This window comes from Vulpes lagopus, chromosome 2, assembly GCF_018345385.1.
Source record: "Vulpes lagopus strain Blue_001 chromosome 2, ASM1834538v1, whole genome shotgun sequence".
In the NCBI taxonomy this organism is placed as follows: domain Eukaryota; kingdom Metazoa; phylum Chordata; class Mammalia; order Carnivora; family Canidae; genus Vulpes; species Vulpes lagopus.
Window position 1 is genome coordinate 87,940,064 of NC_054825.1, and position 18,699 is coordinate 87,958,762.

The 18,699-nt window shown below is 41.1% G+C and overlaps 1 protein-coding gene across 5 annotated transcripts in view; it reads right to left on the reverse strand.

Moving 5' to 3' along the window:
- Positions 1–18,699, reverse strand: part of NHSL1 (NHS like 1) — a 241,304-nt gene that overhangs the window by 135,081 nt on the left and 87,524 nt on the right. For 2 of the 5 annotated variants that reach the window (XM_041737097.1, XM_041737077.1), the window contains exon 1: positions 1,996–2,880. The exons of the other annotated variants lie outside the window; for them this stretch is intronic. In XM_041737097.1, the coding sequence (XP_041593031.1) occupies positions 1,996–2,188 (193 nt within the window). In that variant the 5' untranslated portion in view covers positions 2,189–2,880. Of the gene's footprint in view, positions 1–1,995; positions 2,881–18,699 lie in introns of those variants that run through there. 5 annotated transcript variants of the gene reach the window in all.

The window sequence follows — 18,699 nt, forward strand, 5'->3', positions numbered from 1 at the left end:
AAGGACATGCCCCTGGGACAGTATGTCAAAGCTGAAAACCAATTTTCTTCAGTAAGTCAAAAGTGAATACAGAATAAAATACTACAAATTTTGATGTACAGGCAGCTTTTTAAGGATTTCCCCTCTAGCTCCCTATGTCAGAAATTGTAATATTGCCCTCAGCCAATTATTTCTAAGAACCATATAAATTTACACACTGTATTATGCCTCCATTTCTCTTCATGGGGCTACTGTATCCCCTATTACATTAAGAGATAAAGGGCACAATCTTTTGTAGTATTGCATAAACAAGTCCTCCCTCCCTTTACAAGTCACCCCTTTTCTCTACAATAACCTCATTATTTTTCACAAGTCAAGTGTACAGTATTTGCTTCATTTCCCAACTAAAACCAACACATGCACATTCATAGTGTCTTTCCCTTTAATGTTAATTTTGATGGAGCATCTATGATAGAAATCCTAAAGCCACACACTCACGCATCTAGTCTTTAACAGAAACCTGACAGCGGTTGATCTAAAACCAAACAATCATAAAAGAACAACCTTTGGCAAAGGCCAAGGGAATCAAAATTACACCCTCTGATGACCACAGCACTACTGTATCCACCCTTGAAACATTTTTGCTTCAAACATTACAACCCACCCATTTACTCAAACCGCAGCTTATTCCTGATTTAGAAGAGCAGAGTTCGTGGACTTACTAAACTGCACAACTCCAACCAGAAAGCACCATGCCTCTTTTCTGCGTGGCAATTATACACCACGTCTAAACTAAAAACCTGCATATTGAAGCTCAGGACCAGCAGACCACTGTTGACACCCTTCCTGAGATAAAAACAATTGCCATCTCCTAAGAGCATTAACCAGTCCCTCTGGTGCCCCAGTGTAATAGAGAAGAATGAATTGTTTCACACACATTATCCATCAGGAGCTGCGTTAAATTCTCAGCCAGCGGGATAGAAACACTGCGCCCATCAGCATTTAACTTAGTTTATTCTGTCGGGATTCGGCAGTTTTGTCTCCCAAAAGAAGGGAAAGAACAGGTTGTGAAAGATTCAGCGAGGTTTCTTTTTTGGCACAGGAAGAATGTGATAAACAGGGAAAACACAATCACGGGGAATGTCTGGACTAGGTGCCTTTGTAATACTTAAATAGCGCTCCCCTACTGGGCTTTGCCACAGCACCAAATGGGGGGGGGCACATTTTAGAGTTTAATAGTTCAGCCTGTACAGTAAACATTCTAAGAGGAAGAACCCAGAAATTCTAAATATAAAATAGGGGTGTGTGTTAAAGAATCAGTGAAATATTTCCCTCTCTCCCACCAGGATTGATATTTTTCTTTACCCTGCGGAAGGCAAAACACAGGAACTCTGAGAACAGAGACCAACACTGGTCTGCAAAGGAACTTGAAAGAAATCCAGAAACTCCCTTTTGGCCACAATATCAAGGGCAAGCCCTTCATGTGTTCCTTTTCCTTGATGTCATTCTAACACCTGTTTAATTCAAGTATCTGTGTACTTCCTCAATCTTCTTTAAGAGAGACACAAGGAGACCATTCATGATTCCCAAAGTTTTCTCAGTGTACTGTCTCCGTAAAGAGCTCCATGTCCCAACTGCAAGTTGTAAGAGAAGAAGACTCCTTCTATGAGGATGGCTTACCACTGAACTTTGCACAAGTCTCTTCCATGTGTGGATCTGCTGAGGAGAAGGAGGGCTGAGGACAACAGCTATCTTATCCTTGTCAGAAGGAAGCTATCTTATCCTAGCCAGAAGGACACAATCTCAAGCTGAATCTAGTTTGAAGAGCACTATTATTTTAGACATGTAAGCATATGAATGACACCCAATTCCAACACAAAAATAAACAAACAAAGCAAAAAAACTCCTAAGGAGGCCAAAACTCACAAAGGGAAATCAGTGATATAAAACGAATTCTACATCACAAACTTCTAAGAATGTTTAAATAAAAACAACAACAATAAAAAATCAAGTCACCTTTTCTGGGCTGGGTTCTGTAATTCCAGTTTTCATCATCTGCTTCCACCTGCTGCCCACAGACCGAGAGCTCTCCATCACTGCGAAACAGCCTCTTTGTCTGCCTGGACAAGGAGGAGAAATTTATCCAACTCACAGCACGTGAGAGAGACCCTGAATTTGACTTGAGTCTGAACGAGCCTTCCTTTTTCATCTTCTTTCACATCAAAATCGACTACAAAGGACAGCCCAGCAAACAAGAAGCTCGGTTTTACAATCCTTCCATGTCCTTTTAAACAAACCTGCTCCTTCCCACTTATTCAATGTTGAGAGTCAGGCACAGCATGATGCAGAGAGACTGCTTCTATGTCACCCAATTACAAAGAAAAGGAGAGAGGGGTAGGAAATAAACAAACAAAAAAAATTTTTTTTATCCTAGCCACATTGTGGCACTTGGTTTGGCATAATTTTAAAAATGAAGCAGGGTGTTCATTTCAGGAACACTTGTCAGGACTTGGAGAAGAACAGAACCAAAGCACTCGGACTCTTTGGTGTGTGCCCGGCATCCCACACTGTAATCCTGCTCCTGTCCCAGGCATCCTTCCCCACTCGCTGGGGCAGAGAGCAGCAGGGACAGCCGCCTGCTGCAGACAAACAGAAGGAACTCCTCAGGCTGGAGAAAGAAGTCCGGTGACAACCCGGGGGCCGGTTTGAACTTCACCCACACAGGTGACTTGGGGAAAATCAAAAGAGCTCGGCTCCCTTGTCGCAGCACAGCGCAGAATCATCAAGCGCCCACTTGCCCTCTTTCCCGGCTGGGAAGAGCTCAGGATCCACAGGACGCCACAAACAATAAAACAGGCTGCGTGGCTCCTGCCTGGATTACAGGGTGAGCGCTCCAGTGAAAGGCGATAGGCTTTCCCCACACCCAAGGCACCCCATTGGAGGCAGAAAACCCCGCCTCCTCTCCACAGGCAATACTTCGGTGGCAGCTCAAACTTCTGAACTCCAGCAAAGCTGGGAAATGCAAGCCTGAGCAGAATACAGACTTCTGGAAATTTAAAGAGAAAAGAAAGAAAAGAAAGAAAAAGAAAAGAAAAGAAAGGAAAGAAAGAAAGAGAAGAAAGAAAGAAAGAAAGAAAGAAAGAAAGAAAGAAAGAAAGAAAGAGAAAAGAAAAGAACTTGATTATTAATCATCAGACCACATTTCTGAAGGCAGGATTTTGAGAAGGGAGTTTAAGAGAGCATATGGTTTTATAGACATCAAGCATTCCTTGACTGATGGAGGGGTGTCATCTAAGAAAATGTATTTCCGAAGAGAATTCAACTGACTCAGCTATTCCTTCACTCCTGGCTCTCCACAAAGGTGAAATGCAGCCAGTCTTGCACCTGCTGCTTCCACCAGCAGCCAGAGTGTGGGGTGGGGCGGAGGACCTACTGCCTCCCCCACTGGCAGTCCCTATGGATCATTCCTCTCCAGCTTTGAAAGACCATCCTATCATGGAGAACCATCATCTGAGAGCTATGTTAGCTGCAGGCTCCAGCGTCGAGACTCATAAAACCATTAATCATGACATGCAAAACATCTAGAGCCATATGTTGGAATGTACTGGGTGCTGCATTTCCCCCAAGGCCAACATAATTCCACGATCCTGCGGGCGTTAAAAGTCCCCGTAACTTTCCATCACAGAGACTTGAGTCAGGCATTCCCTCCCCAAAGTGTTATTCAGAGTAAGGCTAATAAGCAACAAGCAGAGAACTGGGTCCATCTCACTGTACTCAGCACTTAGCAAACATTAAGACTAACACGGTGTAACAGAAAATAAACTTTGATTAAAAACCTTAGAAGAGGGATTTTGTATCATACATCTACCACAATTCACTGAGATTTTAAGAAAAAGGCTCTAAAAGCTTATGAAGACAGACACATTAGTAGAAGAAAAACACAGAGCTGCTGAGAAATGTTCCCTGGATGGAAGCTCACGTTACCACAGAAACCATGACACAGAACAGGTCCTGTGGACTAAGGGCAAAGCTAAAGTAGTCTAGGGAAAACAGGTATGGGCTCAGCTTAAAGCTAAGGATCCTCACGAGCTCACGTAGTATAAACCCCTCAATTCACAGGTGAAGAAATCCAGGCCCAGAGAAGGCATATGACATACCCAATATCACACAGAGAAGTCAGTAATGGGACCAGGTCATGGCAGACACCACTTAGATTCAAAGTTTTGCCACTTACTGGGGCAGTACCTCACCAAGCACTCTGAGCTACTAAATTGGAATGATACCTCTACTTTGATCATTTCCATAAAGGCGAAAATCATATAATGATGCAAAGCACCAGTGCCTGTAAAAGTTCTAACACCAAATATCCTTCTTTTTTTTTTTTTCAGATTTTCTTTCTGAGTCAAAGACACTTTTGAATCTCAAAATATAAAGTAAAAAGTTAAAAAACAAAGAACATGGTGCCAGAAAATATAAAAACATCCTGAATGCTGCCTTCCATTTCAGAGGCTCATGGGAACCCCTGACATCTGTACATGCATTCTCTGAGGATCCATGGACCTCCCCAAAAAAGAATACCGTTGGTTCCCTCTCTGCTGTCTACATCCTACAGCTATATTTTTATTTTTATTTTTATTTTTTTTCAATTTTTTTTCAATTTTTATTTATTTATGATAGTCACAGAGAGAGAGAGAGAGAGGCAGAGACATAGGCAGAGGGAGAAGCAGGCTCCATGCACCGGGAGCCTGACGTGGGATTCGATCCCGGGTCTCCAGGATCGCGCCCTGGGCCAAAGGCAGGCGCCAAACCGCTGCGCCACCCAGGGATCCCCTACAGCTATATTTTTAATTTAGAAATACCTAAGCTCTGAAATACAGCTGTTCTTTATATTCAGGAAGTCCTGTTGAATGCTTTTCCAGCCCACCCCACCTTGGAGTGTGTATACCTGTATACACAATAGCATAGATGGGTTGGTGTCAGTGGTAAGCAGTGTGTTTTTGTCCAGAACCTCCTATCCTTACACACACCCAACAGCAAGCCCATGACAGGGCCTGGAGGAACATCTGCTGCCAAGCAGCCAAGCAGGCTAACTGGTCCATTCAGGGACTAGACTCACAACTCTCCTTCAAAGTAAGTTACACACTTATGCTGGACTTCCAACTTAATATATTTCCCATTATTCATGAGACCTATGGATATGTCTGCACAAAAACAAATTCTCTATTGACTAGCTATTCCACACTTCTGTGATATGGGCCCTTGATGAGGAAAATCTTCATTTATGTAAAAGAAGATCAAATAAATTAACTACCTGTACCACTGAATCAGAATTCCTCTATGGCCAAGATAGAAGAACAGAATGGTTTAAATTAGCTTTGGAGGAAACATTGAGATTTTCAGTATCCATGCTAGGTATGCACTCCAATTAGCTTAGAAAATCATAAGTGGGCTGCTTGAAAAGCTATTACATTAATTCAAACTATATTTATTTAGCAACTATGAAACATACACCTTAATCACCCAGATCCCAGAGCCATATAAATCTACCACTCCCAGCAGCAGGGTCAGAATTACTTTGTGCAGGGCACTTCGTGTATAAAATTGCGAATCTTTACAGTAATCTTTACAGTAAACCTGCCATGGAAAAATCCCTTTTGGGGAAAGCCTGTTTCTTGAAATGTAATTGTTGGTGTAATAAAACATCTTAATTCAACATTTTTCCCCATGAAAATCTACAATAGAATACACTCTTATCAGACTTTTGAACCAGACCTGCTGCACAGATTTTTGTCTGCATCCCTTACCGTGTGTGTGTGGTTTTTTTTTTGTTGTTGTTTTTTGTTTTTTGTCTCCTCTCTCACTGTCAGGCTGTCAAACTGAAACTTCTGTTGTCATTATATGTGCCAATAACTGCTCCCTGCCTACCACCTCACCCCTGCTGGATGTCAGGCATAGAGGAATCAGATAAATAATCTTGCTTCAATTGTACGTTTACTGGGAGTTGATAAGCACCCATAGAACGAAAGACATGGCCTTATACAAGGGCTTTGCCACAGCTGCCTCCTGGCCAGCACCCTCACCCTTTGCCTGGTGAGGTGGGTGTCTAATGGTTGAAATGGCTGGAGGGGCAGTCTCTGGATAACAGCCCCCAGGTGGATCTACACCAGGTTTATGACTCACTTATTGCCTCTTTTGTTAAGAACTTAATAAAGTTCTTAACGTTTAAGGGTAGTGAGAAATTTACTCATCACTAATGACAAAAGGACAAAAAATTGTATTATTTCAGGAACAATTCAAGTCAGACATTAAAGAAATGTTAACTATGAAAACTAGGAGGCAGGGGACCCCTGGGTGGCTCAGTGGTTGAGCATCTACCTTTGGCTTGGGTCATGATCCCGGGGTCCTGAGATTGAGTCCTGCATTAGGCTCCTCACAGGGAGTCTGCTTCTCCCTCTGCTGCCTATGTCTCTGCCTCTCTCCGTGTGTCTCTCATGAATAAATAAATAAAATATTTTTAAAAAGCAAAAAAACTGGGAGGCACCAGAATATATTACTAAAGGAAGTTCTGGGATCATCATCTTCTTTGGGAACTCCTAAGTCAAATATCCATTAATTCAGAAAGATTTATTTATGTTTCTACCCCAGAATTAAATGGATAGATTGAATACGTTTGGAAAGTCCTTGCCAAAAGACATAATATTTCCTGTTTTAATATATGCTGACATCCTTAAAAAGGAGTTTCACTCAAATGGAAGTCTTTGATTCAGTAAAAATTGTTAAACGTGACAAGACACAGGATTAGACAGACCCCTCAACCCACCCAGGCGTGTAATTGCCCCATTTGCCATCTGTGTAAAATGCCAGCCAAGAGTAGGAAGTAATTTCAAATGCCATCAGTTTTTTTGCCTCAAAGGCCACAGTGAGCACTGTGACTTTTTGGTTGCCATGTGTACCTTTCCTGCCCTGACCCCACCCTTCCAGCCTGGAAGGAGGAATGAGAGAGGCAGAACCTTGAAATTAGAAATGATTAGAGAACAGTGTGCAGTGGTGGAGCTGGTGAGGTTGGCTGGTTTGGCTGGCAGTGGGGTGCAAACATGGAAAGCCACCAACAGAGACAAAGGTGACACAGCAGTGAGAAGAGTCGCTCTAAACCGTGTCATGTTCTAAAGCAGCCCTGACCGGGTAGGAGCAGTGAAGTGTGCACCCTATCAGATTACCACATGAATCACTCAGACAACCTACGGGGACCTTTGGCGTCTAGGACAGGGTACAGTAGGTTTTCCAACTGTCAGCTCTATAAATAATTTAGGAGTAGATTTAAATGCAAACTTTCTATGAGGCAATTTGCACACGCTAATAATGAAAGCTTATCTCAACATCTCGAAGTAAACAATTTGAGCCAGACATTTATTTATTTATTTATTTATTTATTTATTTATTTATTTTAAAGATTTATTTATTTATTCATGATAGTCACACAGAGAGAAAGAGAGAGAGGCAGAGACACAGGCAGAGGGAGAAGCAGGCTCCATGCAGGGAGCCCGACATGGGATTCGATCCCGGGTCTCCAGGATCACGCCCTGGGCCAAAGGCAGGCGCCAAACTGCTGCACCACCCAGGGATCCCGAGCCAGACATTTATAACAAGAAAACAAAACAAAACAAAAAACCAACAGCATATGACCCCCAGGGCCACCGCGAGCCAACTCCCACAGTACACTAAATCCACCTTGTCATCCACCTCCCAACCCCTAAGGAATTAAACTGATTTACTCAAGAAGGAAGTCATGGAAGACAAAACCCTGCCAATCCCCTACTCAGAGACAGGGTTCCCTCACCTACCACTGCTTCAGTATTTGAAAGAGAGAAAAAGCACTGCCTTTTTATTACGCTCGAGCTTTAAAAGACAGAGTTTGTTCCTGTCCGTGAAATGAATGTGTCGCTCCCCTCAAAGAGAAAGCTTAGATGTGAACATTTGTAATTATACATCACTACCAGCCTCTATCCCACCTTTCAATGTCTTCATATCCGAAAGGGACTCCTGAAGCGATCTGACACTGGAAGCCTTTGCACTATGGCAGCACGTGACTGCTCTCAGCCCCCTTGGGCCATCAGCCCCCCGGGGCGGGGTGCGTGGCAAGGGGATGAAGGCTGTGCCTGGCACAGAAGCCATCACCGGCGCTCGGATGCCATGGAGTGGCAGAGGCCTGCTTAGCAGTTGATTACCAAGACAGGAACACTTTCCTGGCCCTCACCAAGAAAATGTCCCCACCCAAGGGGTTCAGAGGAAAGGGTCCCCTAAAATGAGCACTGACTTTGAGGCTCTTCTCATATGAGAACAAGGATGAGCTGACTCTGAAACTGAAATAAAATTCTAAATAAAAGAAAGAGGTACGTGCCCTTAGGGGCAGGGATCTCATCTTTTAATCTCTGTTATCTCTTACAATACCTACACACAGCCAGTAGTACTAAATGTTGGTCAAAAGAATGAACAATATAGAACCGTCTATCCATTTCCACGTACCTTTTTCTTTTGATCTTAAGTTTCAGGACAAGCCAATAGTTAGACCTTTATGGCAATCATTCCTTTATCACTAAATTCCAAAAGGCAAAAGTAAAATTTGTAAGCTGACCAAAAATATATATAATCTGAATTAAAGAATAGTATTAAAATTCTGTTAGTTGTAGAGTTAGATTGCTTTGCTTTGAGAAGAAAGAGGGTCATTAACTGTGAGGCTCTATGCTTTTCTTACTCTTAGGACATCTGCACTGCTTCCACCCAAAACTCCAGAATCCAATGATCTGGGCTCAGAACCTGTGGCAATCAACAATGAGCCAAATACAGAAACACAGCCCACGTCCTATCTCAGAATCTACACAGACAGGCTGGGACCTCCTGTGTTCTGCTGTGTGAATTTAATTGCTCTGTGGTGGTGGAAAAATTTTTTATATATTTCTTCCTGGTACCCATTTAAGACAGAAAAATTTTCAATCAACCTTTAAGTCACCTTCCAAAGGGTGTTTTGTAAAACCATATTCACTAAGGCCTTATATATCTGGTTTTTCAATGGGCATTTTAATAATTTGACTACCCTTTATTACATTACCATGCCATGGTAAACATGTGTTAGCATTGCTAATAGTCGCAGTGACTCCACTGAACCAGAAGAATCTTACCTCTAACAATGTAAGAAAACAAAATTAGGCATAAAGTACATAAATATCATACTTTGGTATATGTACCATGTACCCAAATTCAAACATGTGGCCAAACAAGGAAAGAGACAGAAATACAAATTTATATATATATATATATAAAATATATATATATATATATATATATATATATTAGGATTATGGCAATTCCCCCTAGACATCAGGGGGTTTTGTTTGTTTGTTTTTGTTTGTTTATTTTGTTTTTTTAGACATCAGTTTTTTAGTGTCAGACTTTTGACCTCCAGAACTGTAAGAGAATACATTTGCATTGTTTTAAGCCAATGTCTTTTTTACAATAGCCTGTTTTAAGAAACAGGTTCAGGGGGACACCAAAGGAGATTCCGTAATCTGTGACATCTCTAAGCATTTCTGTTCATTTTATAAGAATTAATGGAAGCAGACCAAACTGTCAACAACTGCCAACTTTTAGAAATGCCTGACAGAAAAAAAAAGAATAAGGGTCTGGAAGTATAAATACACTTCTGAGTAGTTTGCACTGGCTTGGCAACACAGTGTGACCTTAACGCCCAAACTTTCTGACTTTCAGTCTTTGTCAGATAAGCATGCCTTGCTTTCATAATAAGGAAAAATAAAAAAACTGGAAGTTTCAAGGTTCTACTTTTTAAAAATTCATTGTTAAGCCAATAATGCCTGATTCGACTGTTTGGGAAAAAAAATATACTTTTTTAAATTTGGAAATTATTTTCATTTCTTCCTCTTTTTTTTTTTTTTTGTAGTAGACTTTTTTTTAAGGAGAAGTTTTAGGTGCACAACGAAACTAAGAGGAAGGTTTCCCATATACACCTTGCTCCCATACAGGAAAATATTTTTAGTTTTGTATGAAATAGATTGGGATATGATGAAAAGTGCGTTTTTATTTTTAATTTTTTTGCCAAAGTGGCATTAATTTGAAGAGCAATTTTTAAATTATTGAGAATATGTAGATGAATCCAATCAGTAATCTTCAAAGTACTCCTTTTCTCCTCAAATAATTCCCTTTCTCCTGGGGTATAACTGACTGAAAATGAATGACAAATTTAAACCTTAAAAAAAAAAAAAAAAGGTGAGAGAAATAAAACTGAAAAGTTCTGAAACCAGAGCAGAGACAACTCTCAGGCAGCCAGGCTGTTTTGTGGCCATCTTGGAAGTGTGGAGTCAGAATGAAAACAACACACCCTTTCCTGTAACATTTTTCCCCTCTAACAAAAACCCTGGGAAATATGTATTATTACACATATTTTATATCTGCAGACATTGAGGATAAAGGTGATAAAGCAACCTGGCCTAAGGTCCCCAAGTTATTAGGCAGCAGAGCTGAGATTTGAAGAAAACATCTGCCTGATGGAGTATGTGGGTGGCTCAGTCAGTTAAGCCTCTGCCTCTTGGTTTTAGCTCAGGTCATGATCTCAGGGTCCTGGGATGGGCTCCATGCTCAATGGGGAGTCTGCTTCCCTCCTTCTCCCTTTGCCCCTCCCCCCGTTGATACACACTCTCTCTCAAATAATAAATAAATCTATCTTTAAAAAAAAATGAAGAAGCATCTACCTGACAACCAAATCATAGCTTTCCACAGCCTTCAGGTCTCTCACCTGGCCTCCTGCAATGCCCTGGGAAATGGGCTGCCCCACTTTTAGCTGTGCCACCTTCAAAGCTGTCCTCCACATGCCAACTCATACCATACTCCAAGCCCCTGCCACTTACTGCAGGATTAATACTTCTCATCTTCTCCACTTGCTTAACTTTTCCACACTCTTCACAACTTCGACCAGGAGCCATCTCAGCTCAAATAAGCAAACATTTTATTGGGCACTACATTGCTAAACTACTGCTGCATAACAAACCACTCCAAAACTCAGTGGCTTAAAACAACAATCATTTATGATTTCTCTCATTAGTCTGTGGGTTGTCTGGAGGTCAGCTAGTGTAGGCTAGACTCAGCTGGGGGTGGCTCTGCTCCAAGGCAGATATCCCAGTATGCTCAAGATTGAGGAATTTCCCAGGATATGGAACTTGGTTTAAAATTGGGGCAGTCCCAAGCATACAAGAATGACTGGTCACCTTAGGGATAGCCTGTAGGTGCCTCTCCTCCCCATCCTAGGAATAGCAGGCCAGTCCAAGGTTATCTTTCTCATGGCAATGGCACCAAAGAGTGAAACTCAACCACCAGCTTCATCTACATCAAAGCTGGCCATTCCATTGGTGAAAGCAAACCAAACATGCTTGGGGCTTGGGGCACAGCGATACACTCCATTCACCCAAGAAAGTCAGAGGGGAGGGTGGAAAATAGATGTTTCTGCATCTCATTTACCAGGGGGCACCAGCTGGGCAAGTTACTGAGAGTTAAAAACTCCTAGGACATCATTGCAAAAATTAGATTTTTAGGTGCCCTGCCAAGTGTTTCCAAAGCATCCCATAAAGAGAGATGCTGCACTTACCTATCACACCTGAGTGACTAATGACTATAAATCTTGTTATGAACCGGCCTTTTGTCATAATGTGCATAGTACCTGGAATATGGTAAGGATTAAACTGATGCTTGTTAAGTTAAACTGGTCAAGTATATGTCCTTCATCACCATTTTCAACTTTCTCCTGTTAAAAGTACTTCAGTTTCTTTACTGGACTTTCTTTGATATTCTCCCACACAAAATGCTAGATTACACACAGGGGCTAACAAACTTTTTTGTAAAGAGCTAGACAGTAAACATTTTAGCCTTTGCCAGTTCTATAGTCTCTGTTGCAACTACTCAACCTACCATTGTGGGAAGAAAAAAAAAAACCAGCCCAACAATAGTAAACAAATCAGGGTGGCTGGGTTTCAATAAAACTTTATTTACAAAAATAGGTGGTGGCCTGTACTTGGTTCACAGAATATCGTTTGCTGACCCTGGATTAGAAAAAGAAGTAGAATTTTCCCAGCACCATTTATTGAAGAGACTGTCTTTCTTCCAGTGGATAGTCTTTCCTCCTTTATCGAATATTAGCTGACCATAAAGTTGAGGGTCCACTTCTGGATTTTCTATTCTGTTCCATTGATCTATGTGTCTGTTTTTGTGCCAGTACCACACTGTCTTGATGACCACAGCTTTGTAGTACAACCTGAAATCTGGCATTGTGATGCCCCCAGCTATGGTTTTCTTTTTTAAAATTCCCCTGGCTATTCGGGGTCTTTTCTGATTCGACACAAATCTTAAAATCATTTGTTCTACCTCTCTGAAGAAAGTCCATGGTATTTTGATAAGGATTGCATTAAACGTGTAAATTGCCCTGGGTAACATCGACATTTTCACAATATTAATTCTGCCAATCCATGAGCATGGAATATTTTTCCATCTCTTTGTGTCTTCCTCAATTTCTTTCAGAAGTGCTCTATAGTTTTTAGGGTATAGATCCTTTACCTCTTTGGTTAGGACATCCACATGCAGAAGAATGAAACTAGACCACTCTCTTTCACCATACACAAAGATAAACTCAAAATGGATGAAAGAGCTAAATGTGAGACAAGAGTCCATCAAAATCCTAGAGCAGAACACAGGCAACACCCTTTTTGAACTCGGCCACAGTAACTTCTTGCAAGATACATCCACGAAGGCAAAAGAAACAAAAGCAAAAATGACCTATTGGGACTTCATCAAGATAAGAAGCTTTTGCACAGCAAAGGATACAGTCAACAAAACTCAAAGACAACCTACAGAATGGGAGAAGATATTTGCAAATGACCTATCAGATAAAGGGCTAGTTTCCAAAATCTATAAAGAACTTATTAAACTCAACAGCAAAGAAACAAACAATCCAATCATGAAATGGGCAAAAGACATGAAGAGAAATCTCACAGAGGAAGACATAGACATGGCCAACAAGTACATGAGAAAATGCTCCGCATCACTTGCCATCAGGGAAATACAAATCAAAACCACAATGAGATACCACCTCACACCAGTGAGAATGGGGAAAATTAACAAGGCAGGAAACAACAAATGTTGGAGAGGATGCGGAGAAAAGGGAACCCTCTTACACTGTTGGTGGGAATGTGAACTGGTGCAGCCACTCTGGAAAACTGTGTGGAGGTTCCTTAAAGAGTTAAAAATAGACCTGCCCTACGACCCAGCAATTGCACTGTTGGGGATTTACCCCAAAGATACAGATGCAATGAAACGCCGGGACACCTGCACCCCCGATGTTTCTAGCAGCAATGTCCACAATAGCCAAACTGTGGAAGGAGCCTCGGTGTCCATCGAAAGATGAATGGATACAGAAGATGTGGTTTATGTATACAATGGAATATTACTCAGCAATTAGAAATGAAAAATACCCACCATTTGCTTTAACGTGGATGGAACTGGAGGGTATTATGCTGAGTGCAGTAAGTCAATCGGAGAAGGACAAACATTAGATGTTCTCATTCATTTGGGGAATATAAATAATAGTGAAAGGGGATATAAGGAAAGGGAGAAGAAATGGGTAGGAAATATCAGAAAGGGAGACAGAACATAAAGACTCCTAACTCTAGGAAACGAACTAGGGGTGGTAGAAGGGGAGGAGGACGGGGGGTGGGGGTGAATGGGTGATGGGCACTGAGGGGGGCACTTGATGGGATGAGCACTGGGTGTTATTCTGTATGTTGGTAAATTGAACACCAATAAAAAATAAATTTATTATTTAAAAAAAAAAAAAAGAAAAAGAAGTAGAGGAACGCCTGGGTGGCTCAGCAGTTGAGTGTCTGCCTTCAGCTCAGGGCATGATCCCAAGTCCAGGGATCGAGTCCAGCGTTAGGCTCCCTGTGAGGAGCCTGCTTCTCCCTCTGTCTATGTTTCTGCCTTTCTCTGTGTGTCTCTCATGAATAAACAAAATATTTTTAAAAAATAAATTTAAAAAAGAAGTACAAATGATGCTCAGAGTTGTGTGGACTTCCCAAGCACAGACAGTTAACACAAATGTTTCCCAAACTGTGTTCCTTAGGATACCTGTTCCTTAGGATATCAGAATCACTGTGGATTGGGGAGTAGGGCTGAGCGGACCAGGAGGGCTTGTTAAAAATGTACATTCCTGGAGTCTATTTGGTACACATCTCTGGAGAGAACCTGAGAATCCACAGTTAAAAACAGGCTTCCAAGATGAGGTTCCTGCATATTAAAATTTGAAAAATCACTAGTTTCAACCCCTAAATTCAACACCTAAATTACACTAAAATATCAAGTGAATATGCAGAGTTCAAATCTCTACTCATAATTTCACTGGAGATGTACAAATATCATAGATATAATAGCAAATGGGGATCCCTGGGTGGCGCAGCGGTTTGGCGCCTGCCTTTGGCCCAGGGCGCGATCCTGGAGACCCGGGATCGAATCCCGCGTCGGTCTCCCTGCATGGAGCCTGCTTCTCCCTCTGCCTGTGTCTCTGCCTCTCTCTCTCTCTCTCTCTCTGTGACTATCATGAATAAATAAATAAAATCTTTAAAAAAAAAAAAAGATATAATAGCAAATGCATACAACATAAACTAGGATGATATACTGAAAATATTATCAGTGGATATTACAAGCAGAATACAGTATAATGGCTGTTTTAATTTTTTATTATGGATTTTCTATTTTTCCAGAATATGTATGCTAAACATATACTGTAATTTTCTTTTCAAGATTCTATTTTTTAAAGCAATCTCTACACCCAACATGGGGTTCAAACTCACATCTCCTAGATCGAGTCACACACTCCACTCACTGAGCCAGCCAGGAGCTCCTACATTGTAAAATTTTTAATCATCTAATGTTTTATTTTCATTCAGAGTTATTTTAAACATAGAGAAAAGGAAAGAAGTCGGCCCAGATTTAATAGACAGCATTTTTATCTATTTCTGCTTCAGCTTTTAAAAAATAAAATGTCAGATAAATTTCCCTCCTGTCCCTAGTCTCCTGGTATGGCCATTATTCTAAATTTGGTTTGTACCATTCCCGAACATATTTTTCACACTTTTTCTGAATACCAGTGTTGTCATCAATGACATAATACTGCTTTGTCTAGGTTTCATAAATGATATTATACTGCCTAAATCATTTTCACAATTATTTTTATAAAATAGTTACTATTAAAAACTTTTTCACTCGCTCTGCTACTAAAGGAACTGTGGTGGTATCTCTTACAAACCAATTTACCTGATCCTTTTCCTACAACCTTGTTCAGGTAATTAAAGGAACATTTCACAGCAGGATATATCTAAAAATTGATCTCTAAGTTTCTGTACTTGATGTGCAAATTTGCTCAAGGGCATGGCCTTTTTGTGTTTCTCGCATATACAGTGCCTATTAAAATTTCACTCATTGCCTAAGAATGTTTTCTTAAAAAGCCTAACAAATTTAACCTTTCTGGAACTCATGAAAACACAACAGGCAGGATATAAAGACGGCTTTATCTCTGTATGTTATTCTCTTTAGCTTGACAAGTTTTACAGTCACAGACACTGCCAACTCTCTGACATCATCAAAGTCTCCAAGTAAAAGGCTCCAATTTGATAATGACAGCTGTTCCCGTCCAATCACATTTGTCAGAGTCTTCAGGTAATAAACTCATCTTGATAAGGAGAAATTTAGAAAACAAAAGACCTAAAGAACACTTAAGACATTCAGAAATTTTTGGTCGAAACACTTGTTCCCCTGGGTCAAATATGGATCGTTAAGTCAAGAGAACCTTTGTTTTGAGAATACACTACTTGGAGAGAGACCATCAAAGAGAACTTCAAAGAAGGATGAAGTCCTTCTACAAAATAAACACTAGAGCCTTTCCACTGACCAGCCTAGAGCAGGTTGACAGAGATCAGGAAGCACAAATGAAAGCCTTACAGGGAGTCTCCTCTCAACCGCCCTCCCCAACCCCCGCCCAGCACCTCCATCAACCCCGTCAGACATGGCAGAGCCAGGGCAATGCTGCCTCAAAAGGCACCCCCGGGGAATGCCCTCAGCTCTCCTTCCTATGCTCAAATCCCTGCATGCTGGAGACTCTCTTCAGGCTGTTCTGAAAACTAAGTGAGAAAATGCTGACCTCATGAGCACTGAGGAATCAGTAAGTTATTTGCAGCAGCAGCAGCAACAAAGAGGTAGCCCCACAGACCCTACAGATCTTGAAGCAGACATGGCTGGTGGACAAGCAAGGTGACAGGTAAGGCTGAAAGCAGGTGATTTAAACTGTGCCTGGCACCTGTAGTAAGGGCACTGGGAGCTGGAATGGAGGGCCAGACTCCCCTCAGAGAGGAAAGGACTGAGTGGCCTCATCTCACCTCCAACAACAAAATTTTCAAGTCCCTGCACTTGTATCATCAGGCACATTGCTCTCCCTAAAATGATAGGAGGCAATGAATGGCTCAAAGAAAGTGTGAAATCTCACAACATAAAAGGAATTATGAAAATAGCACAGTATAGCTACTAACCTCATAATATGACACTGATTTTTCAATAACTAAAAAACAAAGAAAGAAATAGAAAATGCTAAATTTTGTGAAACCACCACTCACCTACACTCTCTCTCTCTCTCTCAAAATGTATTCTAAGCATTTTTAATGGTACCTTTGCTGATAATTTTTCTCGGGATAAAACATGAACACAGAAGAAAAATACCAGTTAACTGTACAGTTCCATAAAATACACATTATTGGTTATAGTTGACAGGAAAATGCTTAGCTAAAAGTAAGTTACGTTTCAAATAAGAAAAAACAAAACCCCAAGGTCTCAAATAACTTTTAATCTATCACATAGTTCAATACTACTTACTCTGCACATAGGAAATTATAGCAGACTATAGCCTGTATTTGAGATCAGGTCAAATGACATCACTTAGGAAAGTGACATCACTTAAGAATCACCTAATTCATTTAAGAATGAATACGTAAGTATGCCCTCTATAGAATGAGATTACAAATGAAGTCTAAGGAAAGATCAAAATCTAATTTATCTAACTAGGGGACAGCCTCATACTAAAATATAACTAAAGAAATTGGTAGTCGAATAAAATGTTTTGCCAGCAGCCTAATAAGGTGGGAAAGAGGGGTGTGGACAGAGGGGATAATCCCCAAGTATTTATGGGGGCCCAGGGTCCAGGGCCTGGCACAGTGCACTGTAAGTCCCCAGATATTTCATGCCCCAGTACTGCTCAAAGAAACACAAAATAAGTCAGCCCCAACTGAAACTGTAGTAGTGTCTTTTTTCTCAACCACAGCTGCACATCAAAAGCATCTCTCTCTCTCTCTCTCTCTCTCCCTCTAAGATTTTACTTATCTAAGGGAGAGAGAGAGCATGAGCAGGGAGGAAGGGCAAGAGGGAGAGGGAGAGGCTGACTCCCCATTGAGCAGGGAGCCTAACTCAGGACTCGATCCCAGCACCCTGAGATCATGGTCCAAGCCAAAGGCAGACACTTAACCAACTGAGCCACCCCAGGCACCCCAGAAGCATTTGTTTTGAGATTCTTATTTAATAGGTCATGTGTAGATAGGCTTTTGGGTGTTCTGTTTGGTACATATGTTTTTAAAAAGCTTCATGCTTTACGTAAGGTATGCCCCCACCTCCAATTAATTTTTAAGAAAGTCTATATCTTGTTTCTAGATAGAATTAAAATCAAAGCTAGTTCTGTTTCAATCAATAATATTTAAAAGAATGAAGAAGACTGCCATTTTCCCAATCTGAATTTTAAAAAGTGTTTAAAAGGTCATTGAACACAAAGCATGAAATTAGCCTCTTCGGAAATATCCTGACCACATGTTGATGTCAACGGCACCCAAAATATGAAAGCCTGGCACCCAACCAAAGGACCAAGAGCAGACACGGCCTTCCATCGTCACTAGGAAAACTAAGTACTACACTTCGTGCTATTTAAAGTACAGAAGCTTGGGACCAAAAAGAGATCTTTGAGATTATCCTGTCACTTTTCCATTTTGCAGATAAGGCAACAAAGAACGAGAGGTTGTCCGCCATGCAGCGATGCTAACTCCACGGCCACAGGAATTACATCTGAGGGGTTTACACTGTGTGGCCCTAAGCCCAATAGGTTCTCCATAAAATTTAGAAAATGTCAGGTGTAGGTCCCTAGCAAAGCTGGACCCAGAGGCAGGCACAGTTTAAATGAGGATGATGGTGGTACACTGCTGCGATACACTGCAAACCAACTGACCCTAGGACGTGAAGCAATTTTTGGAGAACAAGCTTCTCCAACACGCCGAAGTATGAATCCTCTCTCTCTTCACCACTGCCTTGAACCACCAGAATCATCTGTCCATCAAAGAGACATGCAGCATATAGAAAACATTCTTTCTGAGATTAACACAGCAAACTAAATCTCAAAACATGTTGTTGTTAACATTTTAACACCTGGGCTGGAAAAAGCTCTGGAGAAGAGGAAATTAATTGTGTCAGATTTGCAACATTAAGTGTAAGGTTTAAATTAGAACAGATGGCTCTATTAGAAGACTTTTTGCCTCATCTCCGGTCCATTGAAAATCACGTTGGCAATGCTGCCTTACATCCGGG